This window comes from Diospyros lotus, chromosome 1 (genome assembly GCF_014633365.1).
Source record: "Diospyros lotus cultivar Yz01 chromosome 1, ASM1463336v1, whole genome shotgun sequence".
NCBI classification, from domain to species: Eukaryota; Viridiplantae; Streptophyta; class Magnoliopsida; order Ericales; family Ebenaceae; genus Diospyros; species Diospyros lotus.
In genome coordinates this window covers 40,685,987-40,704,805 of record NC_068338.1, presented here as the reverse complement: position 1 = coordinate 40,704,805, position 18,819 = coordinate 40,685,987, and the positions used below count along the sequence as shown (strand labels likewise).

Sequence of the window (18,819 nt, the reverse complement as noted above, 5' to 3'; positions counted from 1 at the left end):
CAAAATGTTCTAGCTCAAGGAGAGGTGGTGATACTGTCTCAATAGAGCTTAGTTGCACATAAGAGGGTAAGCAAGGAATTCAGTGTCATGGAATTCAGCCACTCTTGGAGTATAGCAGAGGAGATAGCTAAGACAAGGCCCTGCATTTTGGGGACTAAATTATTAACAGCTTTTGTAAGGCATTGTTTACTGATCGTATGTTTTTTTCTATTATTTGATTTATATAAATATACACAGGGACCTTCCATATTCCTTTATGCATTGTCTCTCATCGTAGTTATACTATTAAGTCCTGTTGAACACGGTTGGGTGTTGTTGTTGTTGTTGGGGGGGGGTGATTAAGCATCAACCTCAGAAAAAAAAGAAGGCGAGAAATACTCACTAAGTTAGCCTTCTATCTGCTGACTACTCAACTTTTTTAGAATAACATCAGCATGAAATAAAATGGAAGACACATGGGTTCCCAGGCATGCAATCCTCTAGTAAATTACACCCATTTCATCTACAAATTACTATAAGCTGCACCTTACTAAAATGTATTGAATCGTTAACCATCAACTTATCTAAAAGCTTAATCTTATACAGGGAGTGGTCACCTTATTTTTTATATTATCATTTTCACTCTCAACATGCTCCCTCACATGTGGCCTGTCTCATCCCTAACTGAACTGAACATGTGCATCTATTTAAATATCGTGTTGACAATAAAGTTTCTAAGAGCTTAAGCTCATAAAGATGCGAAAAATTATTTTTAATATTTTTTTTCCTCTCAACAAAGTGTACTGCTCAAATTTCCCCAGTATTCATGCATGCATTATAACTAAAGCCTGCAAACCAACCTACCCTAGTTGCTTTTACTAAACAAGTCAGCTTGTTTAAGTTTTTGCATTTATCAGCTGCTGAACTGCAAGAAGCTCAGAGTATAACAGCCAAAATTAGTAAATAAGTAACATTATCCTGGCCATAATCACAGTTATCAGAAAATTCATTTCTAAGTGGGGAAGCATGCTTGTGTGTCACAGTTATGTTGTGACAACTACAGCTCTCCTAATTCGGTATGAATTAGAGAGGATGGCTAAAGAACTGTAGAAAGAAAGAAGAAGGAGATTGGAAGAGATAGTAAGAGAGGAAGAGAGAAAGTAGAGAGAATAGGAAACTGATTTTGATAGAACTTTTCGATAGCCGTTTACAGGAGGAGCCCATAGTTTATATAGTAGACTCTTAGGTGCTGCTATTTTGTCCTATTCTAGCCACCGTTACACCTGGCAAAACTGTCTAACAAACTTCCAGCTGGAAAATATAAAAGTTACAATTAATAGCAGTAAAGGAAACAGCTAAAACAACCCAAACTCCGCAGCAAAATTGGCCCAAATTTCGGCCTTCCTTTCGTTTTGTGACATTGTGTCAATAAATACGATACTCTTCTTAAAGTTTCAGGGAGATGTTCCCAAAACTTAAGAAAACCATCTGAATACTTTTTTAAGGAAATGTCACAACAAATGGAAACTCAAAAAGAAAAAAGAAAAGGAAAAAAAAAAACAAACACACACACACCCCACAGTAAACCAGTAAGAACTTACAAATTTCATTTGAAAACGTGCTGCTTTTTTCAGTTATTTTTCCATAAGTATGTAGTACTACAATATAGGGAAGTATTTCTTAAGGAATAATACAAGTGTTTCATAAGATTGCCAAAAGTTCATTCTTAGTATTACAGACGTTCAATCTAGGATAATATAATTCTTATCTAATTCTAGATTGTTTCCTCATTTTCTATCTTCCCTGTATTTTTAGCCATGTTTCCCTATTTTCTAGTCATGTTTCCCCTATCATTTCAAATGGATTAGCTAGAATGAAGATCAAGATTCTGGGACTGGATATTAAACCTAGTTCTCATGATTTTGCAATGGAATGAAAAATAATCCATGAAATACAAATATATATATATATCCCACTTTGGCACTACAGTGTTGTATGACTATAATGATGGATCATAAGACTAATAGACAACCTATTGAAGATATAAATATCATATCCATCCCACATATAGATCCAAGAAGCATGACCAACTCACCTGTAAACTCCAAAACGTTTTGTAGAAGTTGAAATCAATCGAAATGCCTTGAGAGGGGAAAGTGATAGTTAGTATAAAAGTTTTAAGGCAAAAGCTAAAGCTAATCTCACCAAATTAGACATGTGTGTGTGTGTGTGAGAGAGAGAGAGAGAGAGAGAGAGAGATTAAACAAAAAAATAAACAAATAAAATGAGAATAAGAAGCACAAGGATACCATCAGGGGCCTCTTTCTCATATTTTGTCTCATTTGATGTATTGAAAACTCCCTTGATGTTAACAGCTGTAAGAATTGGCAGAAGGGCATCATAACACATATGACAATAAAAGAGAGCCAAACACAAGTAGACAGCACAATTGAAAAATAACATGTACCTGAACGTTCTGACAATGGGAAAAAATGTGCAAGAAACATTATAATTCGCCCACAAAACACAACATCATTTGCCTACAAATTAAGTTTTGCAATGCATTAATAGAAACAGTGAAATGTTTATAACTTTGTAATATTACAGTGATCATAATTTTTGAGTTAAGACAAAACCAATCCCATATAACGAAAATAGTTCTGCCCTTCATGGTCAGAGGCAAGAGTAAAGGAATGGAAAACAGTAAGAACATGGTTGGCACTATCAGGAACTTTACAGAAAATCAACATATATTTACAATTTGCATTTAGAAAAGTAAAAACAGAAATAAAGAAATATCTTATATCTTAGACGAGCTATCTCTTTGAAGGGAAGAATTTAGTTGAGGGATAACCTTCTAGAGATCACATGGAAGAAGGGAATAAACAGAGACCTGGCCTCCTCGTGGATAGAAAGGGAGTGCATAGGGGCTGCCAAGCAGAGAGCTTGAAAGGATAGTTCCACCAACTAAGCCAAAAGGTGTCTCAAACATTCTCAATAGCAAGGAGTCTTTTACAACCAAGCCAAGTATGTGTTAGGTGATGCCAGCAAAGTGTGCTTGGACAGAGACTTCCACAATGCAACCATGGAGGTGCAATAAGCATTATGACTATACACAGGCCTGGCACAATGTCTTGGTACAAATTTGATCCATGAGGGAGACATTATGAAGATTTATATGCCACTCATGAGAATGGCACTCAAAAATCATCTATAGACAGCCACCGAGACTAGGTATATTCTATTGTTAACATAAAACGACTGGACATGTAACCTAACCAAACATTAAACATATACCCATACCATGTACCTTTGTTGCAGTTCCTAAAAAAGTTCTTATGTAATGTACACCAAAAGAAAAAAAAAGTACCATAAACATAGCAAGATTGTTTTATATAAATAATAAAAATGAAAACACTCAAATGCCAAAAAGGGGGAGAACATGTAAGCACAGAAAGCCCAAAAACCTACATGCAAAGATATGTCATCCAAAAACAGGAACATGAGAATGGTCCCCTTAATTCGATGAACTTGACACTCTATACCCCATTGTTGTTAAAATCCCTATTCAACGCGTACAATTTTACAATTTTACGCGTCAGAGACCCCCAAACGATTCAAATCGCATGCAAAATCAGAATTGGGGTAAAATCACATAAAATCGGGATTTTAAGTGGTAAAATCGCATAAAATCAAGATATAAAATCGTATAAGGATGATATAAAATTGCAAAATCGGAATTGTTGTTTTTATTAATATTAAATTATGACTTATGAGAATTTATAGTATATGAACTAATATTTGGAGTTTTGATTATGGATGGATGACTGATGATAAATGGACTTAATATTTAAAAATTTCATATTATTTAATATTTTTGAAATTGATAAATGAAGTAATTTTGAAATAGGTACAAGCATTTCATTTATAATAAGGAATAATCAGGTTATTAAATAATATTAATTCATTTTTTTATAAAATTATATTATTATAAACATATATTTACAAAAATTAAAAAGTATTTTTAATTATCTCTAAAATCTTATGATTTTACGATCCAATTTTATGAACCCTTTTTCAATCTCATTTAAAATCCTGATTTTAACTACCTTGATATACCCTAAAAAACACTACAATTAAGCTCGCACCATAATGACCACATGATGCAAACAAGAATGATTACTTTGCATATCTCAAACTCTTAGTAGGGCAGGCACAATAAACTTCAAAAAAGATAGCCAATATAACCCAACATGACAAAATTTGAGAAGATAAGGCTTCACGCTACTGTACAGTTCCCTCTTGCACAAAGAGCACCAATCAAACGTAAATAGAGTTAAAAGAAAGGAATCACAAAGACCAGGGGAAAACTTTTTTAACACATTTCCAAATTCTAACAACAATTTCATATAGCAGACCAAAGCAATTGACCAATCATAATAGCATTTGCAAAAATTCAAAAGTAGAAGGGTGACTTTTGGAAGCAAAGAAGACGGTGGAAAGGGGGACAGAATTGTTATACCTTTGACAGACGACGAAGAAGTTGGTTACATGTCCTCAACATCACAAGTTTTCCTCTTGCAAACAATTCTGGCTATCACATGCAAACACATGAAAGACAAGCAGGTGTATGTTGTCAACAAGTCAGTAAAAATATATGATTGTATACAGTCAACTATAGAGAATACTTGGTATAAAACCAAGGCTTCTCAAATAGCAATTACACAATCAAATTAACTAGAGAGAGTAGGAAAGGGAATAAACATAGAAATGACTACAAATAGCATACCTTCCCCAATATGTCTTGTTTGCTTTCTATATATCCAAAAATATCTTTGCAATTTCTCATTGTAGACATCTCTGTCAAATCTTCCAGCAGCTGGAAGATCATACCAGCTTCAACATGCTCATTCTCACAAAGATACAGCACAATGTCTACATGATAAGAATGAGGAGACAGAGTTAATTTCTCAATAATAGAAACTATTTGAAAAAATAACAAAGCTTTTCCACGTGATGGTATCACTGAACAAAAAGCAGAACAATACACTTAGTGAACTAAATGCAGTGCTCTCAGATAAACAAACACTTATAGATTACTTTGTAAATTCAATAATCTACTTCATTACTCTCACACACTTCATTTTCTAAGAACAAGATTTCTGGAAACTTAAGGGAAAGAAGAGATTGCACATGGCCTGTAATGGCCTAAAGAACCTTGCATTCACTAGAACAGTGCTGGAATGAATGGAGAGAATAACAAACAGAAATAGCACTTTTTCAGAAAGTCCAATGCAAATGTACATAATGAATGGTAAATGGAAAAAGGAAGAAGAAACTGTAGAAACATGTTCCTTTGACACTGTATGAGGCTCTGCTGCAGTAGCCCGCTATTTCACAAATAGTTTCTAATCCCTTTTCCACAGCACATAATCTAGCTAAGGTACATACTGTATCCCCCTTTTGGGGGGTATAATACTATAATATTCATTTTACCATGTCCATATATGAAGCCTAGATTTTTCTATCTTAAAAGGTGATTCACCCAAATCAAATATCATCAGATCATCTTAATAAAGCTATAACGGAATCACAGTGATCTAGTTCTCCAAGTTATCCTGATGATTATAGTGGAGTGAAAAAGACAACTAGGTGTCCTGAAATTATTACATTGCCTTTCTTGTCACCAAAAATATATAAATAAATTGGAAAAGTTAGAAAGTTTGGAAATTGGTTAGTTTCAAGCCAGATGCACTTAGCAACTTCCTGTTTACATTTTGGTCTTAGAAATCTTTATATATATTTAGTTTCAGTTGAATATGTTGCTGGTCAGATTTTACTTTCTAACATTTTTCTTCAAGTTTGGTAGACCTGCAAACAGGGATAGAAATTTTGGGTTTGTGCTGTAATGGTTGTCAATGGACTGTAAACAGGCCAAGTAATGTTATTGCTTCTCCAAATACGTTTTCAAGAAGGTTCTAGATGGAGTTTTGGAAGTCAAAATCTTTCCTTCCCAAACTTAGAATCCTACTTCTTTTTGAGATTGAAGGGTATTATAGTCCATGCAAAGGCAAAAAACCCTTTTTCCTATTGTTGAAAGAACATATTTCAGAGAACTTCTAAAATTGGGGTTGACTTAGAATGTATGCCAATGGAATTTTAGTGTAATACCTTGACTTTTGTAGAACTCCTTTTAAGCACTACAACTTCAAAGACCATAACCCCAAGGCTAAATATGTTTCTTCCAATAAGCATTCAAACATAACCACATAACACTGATCTAACCATTATTCCCAAGGACCGTTCACATCCCTGAAATTCATGGTCATAGGCCTACACTTCTTTACAGCATGCAACCTTAAAAACTAGGTTGAGGATACAAACAGTAAAGTTATCTCTTCAACAACTTAACTTTTTGGTGAGTTGATGGTCATTAATTTGACATAATACCAATTGCATGCAATAGAATTCGATGAATCTGAATGCTACCCCAACAATACTTTTTGCCCATCTATGAAAAAGAATCTGGCCACATGGGAAATAGTGTTCAAGATGTATAAAAACAGTCCTCCATAACAATCCCCCAAAAAAATGATATTGATATTAGATAAAAAAAAAAAAAAAAACTTGTGTTATGTGTTGTATACAAGTATGGATGATGGTTTCTGAACAACAAATTGCTATCAGCTTGCACTCCACAGAGACTACCCATTTCCAAAGGTGCCATTTAATCCGCAAGACTAGACTAAAGAGGGGAGTGGACGACGAAATGTAACAAATATTGATATTGCTATGTTGCTGGTTGTTTTCTTTCTGTATTTCTTTCCATTGTACAGTTAGAGTAAGTAGGGTTATTTTCGTCTTTTCATTCCTATTGTATTTAAGTTTGTTGCAAGGCAGCTTTGTAAACATTGAGAATATTTCTTTCTCCCGAGTTTCTTTCTCTGTTCTCAATATGGTATCAGAGCACTTTCATCGCCTCCGCTAGTTTCTGTCACTCTCGTCGACTTTCTCCCGGCGATCTAGCTATCATTTTTCTTCCGGTTAGATCTTGTTGTTCTAACTGGATCTCATTGATTTCTTCTTTTCAGGCGATCTTGTTGTTTTGTTTCGATTTATTCAAAATCGAAACCCTAGCTCATCGATTTGTTCGAAATCGTTCAAATCAAAACCCTCGCTCATCGATTGGTTCAATCTTGTTGTTGTTTGGACAGATCTGGTTTTCTATTGGTTTTTTGATCGTCCAAACTTTGTCCATGGCTGCGTTTGCACTCAATTCTTCTTCCTCGTCGATGAACAATCCTTCCGTCGACGACGGATCTAGTCCTTATTTCCTCCACCATTCCGACAGTCCTGGACTTGTTTTGGTGTCTCAACCCCTAACTGGAAAAAATTATACGTCATGGAGTCGTGCAATGGTGATCGCGCTATCCGTGAAGAATAAACTAGGGTTCATAAATGGTTCGATTTCAAGACCTACAGGTGATATCTCTCTTACTAATGCTTGGATAAGGAATAATAACATCGTCATATCTTGGATTCTCAATTCAGTTTCTAAGGAGATTTCTGCTAGCATTATATACTATGAATCTGCATATGACATTTGGACTGATCTTAAAGAATGGTATCAACAAAGCAATGGTCCTAGGATATTTCAATTAAGGCGTGAATTGATGAACTTAAATCAAGGCCAGTTGTCTGTTAGTACTTATTTTACGAAACTTAAAACTGTTTGGGATGAGTTGAGCAATTATAGGCCTGTATGTACATGTGGGAACTGTTCTTGTGGTGGAATTAAATCTCTTGTGGATCATTATCAAATGGAGTATGTCATGTCATTTCTAATGGGATTAAATGATTCTTTTGCTCAAGTACGTGGTCAATTACTGCTCATGGATCCTATTCCCCCAATAAATAAGGTTTTTGCCCTAATTTCTCAAGAGGAGAAACAAAGAACTATAGTGGATTCTACTAGTGGTAGTGATTCAGTTTTATTTTCTGTGAAACATGATGCGACTAGGCCTAGTCATGGTAAAAACCAAAGGAGAGACCGGGCTATATGTACACATTGTGGATATAGTGGACATACAGTGGAAAAGTGTTATAAGCTTCATGGCTATCCTCCAGGATATAAGCCTAAGCAGAGGACTAATCCTAATCAGATAAACTCTAATCATGTCAATTCTGCCCTTACTAATAAGGTGAATGATAATAACCTTAACCAATGCAAGAAATCAGATGTGGGAGACTTCATGCAGTCCTTAAATCATAATCAGTATCAGCAGCTCTTGAATGTGTTGAGTTCTCACTTATCTGCTGCCAAGACAAGTACAGAAGCTGATACTTCTCCTAATCAGGCATCAGGTACATGTTTTTCCACTTCTATCAGTCCTAGACTTAGTTGTCCTAGGTTCTGGATTGTTGTTTCAGGGGCCACCAGTCATATATGCTATGATCAGTCTTCTTTTGATCAGTTGAGACCAATTCATGATGCTTCTGTGACATTACCTGATCATAGCAGGTTTTCTGTTTCTTTTATTGGGACCGTGACCTTATCATCTGATATAGTGCTAGAGAATGTGCTATATGTGCCTCAGTTCAAGTTTAATTTGTTATCTGTCAGTGCATTAGCAGCGAAGTCTTCTTTATGCCTCAGTTTCTTATCTCACACCTGTGTTATACAGGATGTGTGCCATTCGAGGATGATTGGCAAGGGTGATCTCATAAATGGACTGTATGTCATTGATGCTGGTTCTTCTCTCTTTGATAATAAAGTTGTTGATAGGAGCTGTAATTCTACTAATACAGTTGCTCATGTAATTAGTAGACATACCTTGCATAATAGGCTAGGTCATGTTTCCTTTGAGAAATTGGACAAATTGAGTGGTTTGCTGAAATTTCCCAAATTTCCCACTGTTAATAAAACTACAGCTCATGTTCCTTGTTCAGTGTGTCCCTTAGCTAAACAAAGGAGATTATCTTTTATTTCAAATAATCATTTGTCTCAAAATGCATTTGATCTTATACATTGTGATACATGGGGTCCATATCATATTCCTACTCAGGCTGGACATAGATATTTTCTCACTTTAGTGGATGATTGCACTCGATACACTTGGGTCTTCCTAATGAGAAAAAAATCTGATGCTCGGACCATCATTCCTAAGTTTTTCACTATGGTTGAAACTCAGTTTAATGTTGTGATCAAGAGGTTTAGGTCTGATAATGCTCCGGAGTTATCCTTCACTGATTTCTTTGCCTCTAAAGGGGTCCTTCATCAATTTTCTTGTGTTGAAAGACCTGAACAAAATTCAGTGGTAGAACGTAAACATCAACATCTTCTTAATGTGGCTAGGGCTTTATTCTTTCAATCTCGAGTTCCTATTAAGTTTTGGGGGGAATGTGTTCTCACTACAACTTTCTTGATTAATAGAACCCCAGCTTCTGTTCTACAAAACCAGTCTCCTTATTACCTGCTGTATCATTCTCCTGTGGAATATGATTCTTTTAGAGTATTTGGTTGCTTATGTTTTGCATCCACATTACTTTCTCACAGGAATAAGTTTCATCCTAGGGCTACAACTTGTGTATTCCTGGGATATCCACCCGGAATGAAAGGTTATAAACTTTATGATATTTCTAATAAGACTATGTTGGTCTCTCGAGATGTAGTTTTCTATGAGGATGTATTCCCTTTCCACTCTGTTACTACTTCTGATGAAATGGTGGATTCTTTTCCAAATTTTGTTTTGCCTAAGCCAATTTCTGATTTCCCCCATTCTTCATTACAATCAAATGATTTTGTATCCTCGTTTGATGTGCCTAATGATAGTATGCCAATCCTTTCTTCTAGCCCTAGTCCTTCTCCTATGCATTATATTCCTGTTCGCAGGACAGTATGTTCGCAGGACAGTCCGAGTGACTAAGCCTCCTTCATACCTTCGAGATTTTCATTGTAATCTATTAGACAGCAGGTTACCTATTGATCATACACCTTACCCTTTGGAGCACTACCTTTCCTATGACAAGCTCTCTGCTTCTCATAGCTCTTTTCTATCCACAGTCTCATCTACTTTTGAACCTCAACATTATCATCAAGCTGTTCAATATCCTCATTGGCAAGATGCTATGGATGCTGAGCTTGATGCTATACAGCGAAATCAGACATGGTCCGTCATTTCTCTTCCTCCTTCCAAACATTCTATTGGGTGTAAGTGGGTGTATAAAGTTAAATACAAGTCTGATAAGTCTATTGAGCGGTACAAAGCTCGGTTAGTAGCTAAGGGTTACACCCAACAAGAGGGCTTAGATTTTTTTGATACTTTTTCTCCAGTGGCAAAATTGGTCACTGTCAAGGTTCTACTTGCCCTAGCTGCCATTCACAAGTGGTCTCTTGTTCAGCTTGAGTGAACAATGTTTTTCTTAATGGGGATTTGTTTGAGGAGGTATACATGGACCTCCCACTTGGTTATAAACCTACTGGACATGATTTGTCTAAGGGGGAGAGGCTGGTCTGTAAACTACACAAGTCCATTTATGGTTTAAAACAGGTTTCTAGGCAATGGTTCTCAAAATTCTCTAGTGTTCTTGTTTAGTATGGATTTCATCAATCTCAATCCGATTATTCTCTTTTTACTAAAGGTACCGATAGTTCCTTTGTGGCCCTCCTTGTATATGTAGATGACATAATCATTACTGGTCCTACTGTTGGCGTTATTAATTCTCTCAAGAGTTTTCTTCATAGTCAGTTTAAGTTGAAAGATCTAGGCCGATTGAAATATTTCCTTGGGCTGGAAATTGCTCAATCTTCTTCTGGTATATTTTTCTCACAGCGACATTACACTCTCCAACTTCTTGAGGACAATGGTTTTCTAGCCTGTAAGCCATCATCTTTACCTATGATTCCTAATTCCAAACTTTGTTCCTTTGAGGGAGAGTTATTGGCAGATCCATCCTTATATAGAAGACTTGTTGGTCGGTTATTGTATCTCACAGTTTCTAAGCCTGATATTACATTTGTTGTGCACAAGCTAAGTCAATTTGTGTCTAAGCCTCGTCAGCCTCATTTAGATGCTGCTCATCACCTTCTCCAATACCTTAAAGGCACTCCCGGTCAAGGTTTGTTTTTTTCTGCTTCTTCTTCTCTTCAGCTGCGGGCATTCTCTGATGCTGATTGGGGATCTTGTTTAGACTCACGGAAGTCTACTACTGGTTTCTGTATCTTCCTTGGTGATTCTTTGGTTTCTTGGAAGGCTAAGAAGCAGAACACTGTTTCCCGTTCTTCAGCTGAAGCTGAATACAGGGCTCTTGCCATGACTGCCAGTGAACTTACCTGGCTTACCCAATTGTTATCAGATTTTCAGCTCAAGGCTTCCATCCCTGCTCTCCTCTTCTGTGACAACCAAGCAGCAGTTCATATTGCCACCAATCCGATGTTTCATGAACACACGAAACACATTGAGTTGGATTGTCATTTTGTTCGTGAGAAGATCGTTGCTGGATTTATTCGGTTGCTTCCTATTCGCACTCAGCACCAGCTAGCTGATGTGCTCACTAAGCCTCTGCAAGCAGCCCAGCTTTCATCCTTGTTATCCAAGATGGCTATCCTTGACATCCATGGTCCATCTTGAGGGGGAGTAACAAATATTGATATTGCTATGTTGCTGGTTGTTTTCTTTCTGTATTTCTTTCCATTGTACAGTTAGAGTAAGTAGGGTTATTTTCGTCTTTTCATTCCTATTGTATTTAAGTTTGTTGCAAGGCAGCTTTGTAAACATTGAGAATATTTCTTTCTCCCGAGTTTCTTTCTCTATTCTTAATAAAATGCTTAATCAAAATTAGCAAGTGATAGCAAGTACATACCAAGAAGGCGGGGTATCTGGCCCCTATTAGCTTCCCCATCAGCAATTGATTGCCCATATTCCATAATTTTCTCCCCTGATTGAACTGCAAGTGACTGTACCAATACATGAACAAATGATAATTATCACACATAATAAATCAAAGATCAATAATTTGTATCTGAAATGCACATGGTATGCAAGAAGCAAGTCATGAAATTTTCTCGACAGCAAACTGCAATAAAGGATTATCAATTGGCAATAAATCCTATAAATGCTTAAAAATTCTCCATGTTCAAATCTTATCATGCATGATGGTTGTAGAGGTCCAACTCAACAACATCAGCAACAATCCCAAGCCTTAATGCCACTAGGTGGGGTCAGCTACATGAATTTTAGTTTTTCACCCATCTCTATCTATAAGGCCATTATGAATTTTCCACCAAGTTCTCTTCAGTCTTTCTTTACCTCGTCTACTACAAATTTCCACTCTATCAACTCACCTCATGAGTGCATCTATTGGTATTGCTCTCGCATGTTCAAACCATCTTAATTGCATCTTGTGCATTTTATCTGCAAGAGGAGTCACACAAACCTGATTATGTATAATTTTGTCTCTAATTTCATCTTCAATGGTATGGTCATGCATCCACCCTAACATCCTTATCTCAATCATACTCATATTTTGCACATGTTAATACTTATCTGTCTAACATTGTAAACCATATGACAAATATGATTGTATAGTCATCTGATAAAACTTATTTTTAGCTTTAAAGAGATTTACAATCACATAAAATGCTAGATGGATGTCTCCATTTTTAACTAAGACCATTGCTTCTTAGTTCTAGGTTACTGCTCTCTATGAAAGCCCTGAATAGAACTTGGAAAAGGTGCCTTGCATTATTAATACTGTTGCCAATGTGTCAATATAGAGCCTCCCGAAACTTGTGACCACACTACCATTCCTCTATCATCCTTTTTTTTTTTTTACAACCTTTTTATCACTTAAAAGGACGGACATACATGATTAGCAATTTCTATAGGGATTCTAGAGCCACTATAATATTTATTGTTCATAGCATTCATAGAAATAAAATAAGAAACTCTTGCCTCAAATTGTTTGGCAATTCATTCTTCCTTGATTGACAGAGAAATCTCTTAATCTTAAGATTAACAATTGGGATTTAAGAGAAAAAAATAACAAATCATCACTTTAAATTGATTTGAGCAATGGTTCACATATCGGGTAGCCACCTAAGGAAATCTAAAGTTATAGAATATAGGCTTTCAGGAGGTGGTAATTGTAGATTAAAACATTAGGTCTATTTCAGACTATGTGCATTGTTCATAAAGACAATGTATACCTCACTCAAGAATCTATCGAAGAAATTTGGTTACCATGAAAGGCAAAGGCTTCGTCAAATCTAGCATGTCCTATAGGAATTTATAGAGCCTTGTATATAGGATTTCATGGGCCTTTTATATTGTGGAATCCAACATAAAGAAACTTAGATGATATTATCCTAGTGGATGAGAGAGAAGAAGACGTGAATAATAAGGATTTGAAATACAATGTAGTTATATCTTCAAATAATCAAATAAAGAACATCAAGTTTCTGTTATCCTTTTTTCTCCATTCTTTATTATTCTAGAAGAAGAAAGGAATCAAACCTCATAAATCTTGCACATACCACCATGTATGAGTTCAATTTGACATTTTAACACAGTGGACACAATAGACTTCCTGCCTACAGCTTCAGACCCACCCTTGTTAGAAGAATAGTTTTTTCTTCATATAAAGGCTTTGTATGTTGTTACAAGAACCAAAAATAGAAAGTACGATTGTCTTATGATGCACATGAACTTGTGTAACAATAAACTAGCAGTATGCATGTAAATGACAGTAACTTACCACCAATTCCTGAAGCAATGTTCGAAGAATATTTTCTAACAATTGATTCTCATCTTGGACTAATTTTGTTTGCTTCTGTCAAGATGAAAACAACCATCCAAAAAAAGATTAGATAAATAGAAAGGACTTCATTGTACCATGTTAGAAAAATAAATACATCAGCAAACTGCTCGTGCAAACCCCCCCCCCCCAAAAAAAATATATATATATATATATTCTTAGGCAATTTCTTTTTCTGCGAGTGATCACTGGGAAGAACTGAAGCAACTTGTTTACTCATAGGCTAACTCTAGAACTAGCCATAGCAAGATGGCCATATCATCCAAAGGTACAGAAATATTCTTGGCTAAATGCAATCTTTGAGGAAGGGAAACGATTATAATTTGATAGCATACAAGAACAACTAGCAGCATATCATGTACCCAAATGTAAGATACAAAGGGAAGAAAACAGGAACAAGTTTTGAATAACACAGACCTTTCTTATAAGAACCAATGTCAATATTTGTGAATGCATTATCAATGATACCAATGAAGCCATGTTCTATTTTCAGTTCATAGATGATGAAAATTCCTTAAAGATTTAGAAAGATCATTAGGTATGTAAGTAAAAGACTATAGAGTTCATTCAAAGCATAAGTTATTGTCACGCCCTCAGGTTGAGGGCTGGTCAATTGAGGGAATTCAAGTGAATTCCAAGAAAGAAGAATTGAATTTTAGGGAGAAACAAATAGAATGAGAAGAAGGGAGAAATAGACAATGAGAGAGAAATGAGAGATTCAAGAGAGAGTATTGAAGAGAAGACTTGTCATTATTCCATGATGATCTCTGTCTTACTGCCATAGGTCTCTTATATAGAGCCTTTAGCAACCATAACAGCCCTCTAACAATGTAACAGCACAACTAACTACTTATAACAGCTTCTGTTGCACAGTTAGGCTAACCACTTAACCCCCCCCCCCCCCCCAGCTACCAACAACTAACGGCTACTACCAGCCCTTTCCGGATTTACCCTTAGGGTTGTGACAGTTATTTATAATCAAATACCTGAATTTATGAAATCTAAGTGATCAAAAAAAAATGTCGCATTAATTATAAGAGAAATCTTCAATTGCTTCTCCGAACATGTTTTTTGCAAGAGCCTTTGAACAATATGTCTTGGATTATTCCTGTTGATTAATCCAAAGGTAATAAACAACAAAAATGATATATTTATATACTTCTACAAGCACATAAAGAAGAATAATCGCCTAAACAACCAAATCATGCAAATCCCATATGTACTCTCATGATATTTATCTGCATTGTACTTCGGCAACAAATAGGAAAAGGTAGTTTGTTGCATTTAGTCACATGAAGAGTAAGTTTCAACTATAGAGCAGGGGTGTTCAGCAACTACCTGAGGTTTAATTGCTTCTTGCACTGTTAGAAGGGCAAAAGTTTCAGGTGGCCCTGGTTCCAGTATGGCCCGCCGGAACAAATCCTGATAATGATAAATAAATAACCACAAAATTTGATATGTCAAAAAGGGAATAAACATACAGGCACAACAAACAAAGGAAGCTTGTAACAAAGATGCATCTCACCCAGAGTATAAAAGAGGTGGTAAGCATAAGAACGCTACTGAAATTTAAGTAATAATCGTAGTTATGAATATTGTACCAAACAAGGTATCAGATTTGTCATTGGTGTGGTCAAATGCCAGTACTGGATGGTACTGAAGCACCATTCTGGATATGTCATTATAAAAATATGTAGAAATATAATAATTTTTTAATAAAATGGCATTGTAGAAACATTAAAAAAACCTATAAAAATAACATTCAAAGTTTTAAAATGTATAATTCAATTAAAAAAAAACCTAACATTCAAGGTTTTTGACAATACAATAACAATACTTACATTTAAAATTGCAAAGCCAGTGAAATGAAAAATTAAAAAAGTAAGTACCAATACTTATAAAACATTTAAAATGCGTAGCAACTGCTTCTGTATATATGCATACGTATAACTAATTGCAAAAGCAAACTAACAAAGAAATCTAAGGAAAAAGTTCTGATGTTGGTACATCTACAGCCCCAGCAGCTCAAGTAGCTTTAAGAATCTATACAGACTACATTAGAGATCTCCATACATAGAGGCAAAATTATTGACCACAAAACATTACAACATTATTGATATATATCTATATATATGTATATATATATTATTTAAGTTATAAACAAACCAGAGAACCATCTCCGGATTCCAAACTCTCTGGTTTCACCAGTCTCTGGTCTTCAAACCAGAGGTGCATTTGTCACCAGAGACCATATATCTGGTTTCTTCTGTGCCGACTGATGGGCAAAGAAACTAGCAGAATACAGAGGTGCAGCAAGATGCGTGGTAGGCGGTGAGAGAAAGAGTCGTGATTGCATGGTGAGACAATGAGAAAGAAGATGAAAATAGAAAATGGGAGAGGGAATGAACAGAGAAAGATTTGGGAGAGTTCAGTATGCATACCGGGTGATACCCCCGTATTGGAAGTTACCGTACCGGTACCGACTGGTACCTTCAGTAACTTCCGGCAAGTTGGCCGGGACGGAATAAAGTATCACCCATATTGGAATTCAGTGTAGAATATGCAATAAAATATAGACTTCGAACCCTCGTTTCCATTCGATTTTCTGTTGTTGTCACGCTGAGTAAGAAGACTAGATGGAAGTACGAGGAAAAAGCCTTACCATGTCGCAATGACTCAGATGATCACCGCCTCCACAACCCAATGCCTATGCAAATACCAGCCTGTATTATACATTTAGGTTTCAACTTCCTTGGAACTTGCAAAAAAACTTGTAACCTTTCATATAACTAAAGCTGGGGAATTGAAAGATAGAAAATAAGAGATTGGTACTTGAAGAGGGTGGAGCGTGCAACGGAAGTCAATGCTCCAAATAGATTACAGGGCCGCTGAGCGTAGTGAAATCTGAGTCGAATTTAGCCCAATATCACTTAATCAATTTTGGGTTAGGGTTTCTTCTGAGCATGCGCAAGGTTCACAATTTTATTTTTCCTTCCGAATAAAGAAAACTGCCTCCCCGCGATATTATTTCTTGCTGGCAAGGATGGTGGTCTGTGGTGGTTTGCAAGTGGAATATGGCGGAGGCAGGTGCTGGAGAGAAAACGGGGGCACGATGTCGCGTGCGGTGCTAGGTGGCGGGGATGCGGCAGTCAGTTGTGGGCGATAATGCTGTATCGTGGTGGCCTTCCGACTTCGGGCTGGTCAGAAGGAGGAGGAGTTGGTGGCCGGCGGCACGCACCACCGCCTATCGGGAAAAGATAGAGAGGGGAAAAGGAGAGTGAACCGCAGCTCAAGGCTTTCCAGGACCCAACTCCCTCAATGAGGGCATTTTATAGCAATGCCCATGTATCAGGTCGGGTCCTTGGACCGAGCAAAGCCCGCCCACTTCACAATCCGGCGGTCCGGCCTGCGCCAGCCTGGTTCCGTTTCCCTTTTTTACTCTCTTTTTGAATAATGAATATTTACAATTATATGTATTTAAATAAATAAAAATCATTGCAACATGGATGTTCTTTTCTCTTCATTATCTTTTAACTCTTATTAATTTTGATATCAATTACATAATCTATGTTAAAAATCTTAATTTAATTTAATGTGTCAAATTTCTTATAAAAAAAAATAAAAATAAGTTTTGTGTTCTATTTTTCATTTTAGCTTAAAGACAACTCATGTAAAAGGTAAGTTTATGATCTAGTATAACTAAAGTTTAAGAGGAATTAAAATATAGAAAATAATAGATTAACGCTTGAAAATAGATGTCCATATTCCTAATAAATTGAAAAAATTCACGGATGATGGTGTGAGTAAAATAAAAAATTATATGTACATTAAATATATATAGCGAAAGCTATAAATACACACACCATATATATGTTGGATATTTAAGTAACACGTTATTTCATCATATGAAATATAATAATTCAATACCTGATGTCCGATATCATGTTGTATACATAAACTGTTTTTGTACAAAAATCAAATTCACCTCAAGTCGTAGTGGTTTTAGTTTGTCCACACCTAGCATGTTGTTCGGTATCACTCCATGCATCTCTTATCGTGCTAGTTTGATGATTCAGTACCACCAGCACCCCTACGTCTCTTACGTATGACAATCACGCACATGTAATTTTGGAAGACAAAAACAAAAGATAAAAGCCAAGCATAATTTTGTAATATCTAAATGCTTCACCCACGTCCAAATTGAAGTTGTTGGTTGCCTCATCCTCACCTTCCAAATTTGTGCCACATGGAATGCATTAATGATGATCGAGGCGACACTAGGAGTCACCTCACATAGAAAGTCGACTCCCAAACATGCAGCAATCAACTTTCAATGCTCTAACATGTTTACAATTAACGTATTGTTATCATTAACACTTAATGATATATCTAAAATACAATTAGCACATAATGCTGATACCAGACGCAAAATTATATAGTGTGTGATTTTCTACATTTATTGCCCATTAGTAAATAGATAATACCAAAACCCGTTTGATATCGATCAACACCTTAACCCATCACAAATATCTATCCATATCTCGATGATGATATGAGAGATTTTGATATGCGTCTAACAACGGTTCAGAACAATATAGAAGACAATTAAGTCTCGCTTCAAATAAACTTATTATGGTTAACGATTACCATATGCTATAATTCTTCAATCACCTAACGTCCCAACTAAGCAAGAATCATGGAATGATAAATTCACAAACTCAATAACCATCTGTTAGATCTTATTATAATGATTATATGACACTTCAAAAAATATGTTTTTTGATAATCAATCTACCATGCCCATAGATTGTTATATCACACTAACAATAAATCACATAAGACACTCACTCATCAATAACAACAAAGGTGATGGAGTCTATTCTTGAACACCTATCTCTATATACTAATAATACAAAACCACATAAATAAATCTCTCCACCTTGTAATTTGATGATTCGGTGATAGAAATGTAGTCCTAGGGCACACACCAATAAGGGGTGAATTAGTTATTTTAAAATTAATGAC

General features: G+C 35.9%; 1 protein-coding gene across 9 annotated transcripts in view; it reads right to left on the bottom strand.

The window, feature by feature from the left end:
• Nucleotides 1-17,103, bottom strand: part of LOC127790920 (THO complex subunit 1) — a 54,762-nt gene extending 37,659 nt beyond the window's left edge. For 8 of the 9 annotated variants that reach the window (XM_052320662.1, XM_052320668.1, XM_052320656.1 and 5 more), the window contains exons 1-10: nt 16,627-17,103; nt 16,457-16,517; nt 15,133-15,216; nt 13,735-13,809; nt 11,842-11,935; nt 4,769-4,914; nt 4,502-4,573; nt 2,447-2,519; nt 2,289-2,354; nt 2,075-2,121 (exon numbers count right to left, since the gene is read on the bottom strand). In XM_052320662.1, coding sequence (XP_052176622.1) covers nt 2,075-2,121; nt 2,289-2,354; nt 2,447-2,519; nt 4,502-4,573; nt 4,769-4,914; nt 11,842-11,935; nt 13,735-13,809; nt 15,133-15,216; nt 16,457-16,459 — 660 coding nt within the window. In that variant the 5' untranslated portion in view covers nt 16,460-16,517; nt 16,627-17,103. Of the gene's footprint in view, nt 1-2,074; nt 2,122-2,288; nt 2,355-2,446; nt 2,520-4,501; nt 4,574-4,768; nt 4,915-11,841; nt 11,936-12,322; nt 12,393-13,734; nt 13,810-15,132; nt 15,217-16,456; nt 16,518-16,626 lie in introns of those variants that run through there. The other variant, XM_052320684.1, reaches the window with a different exon arrangement.
• Between the last annotated feature and the right edge of the window lie 1,716 nt (nt 17,104-18,819).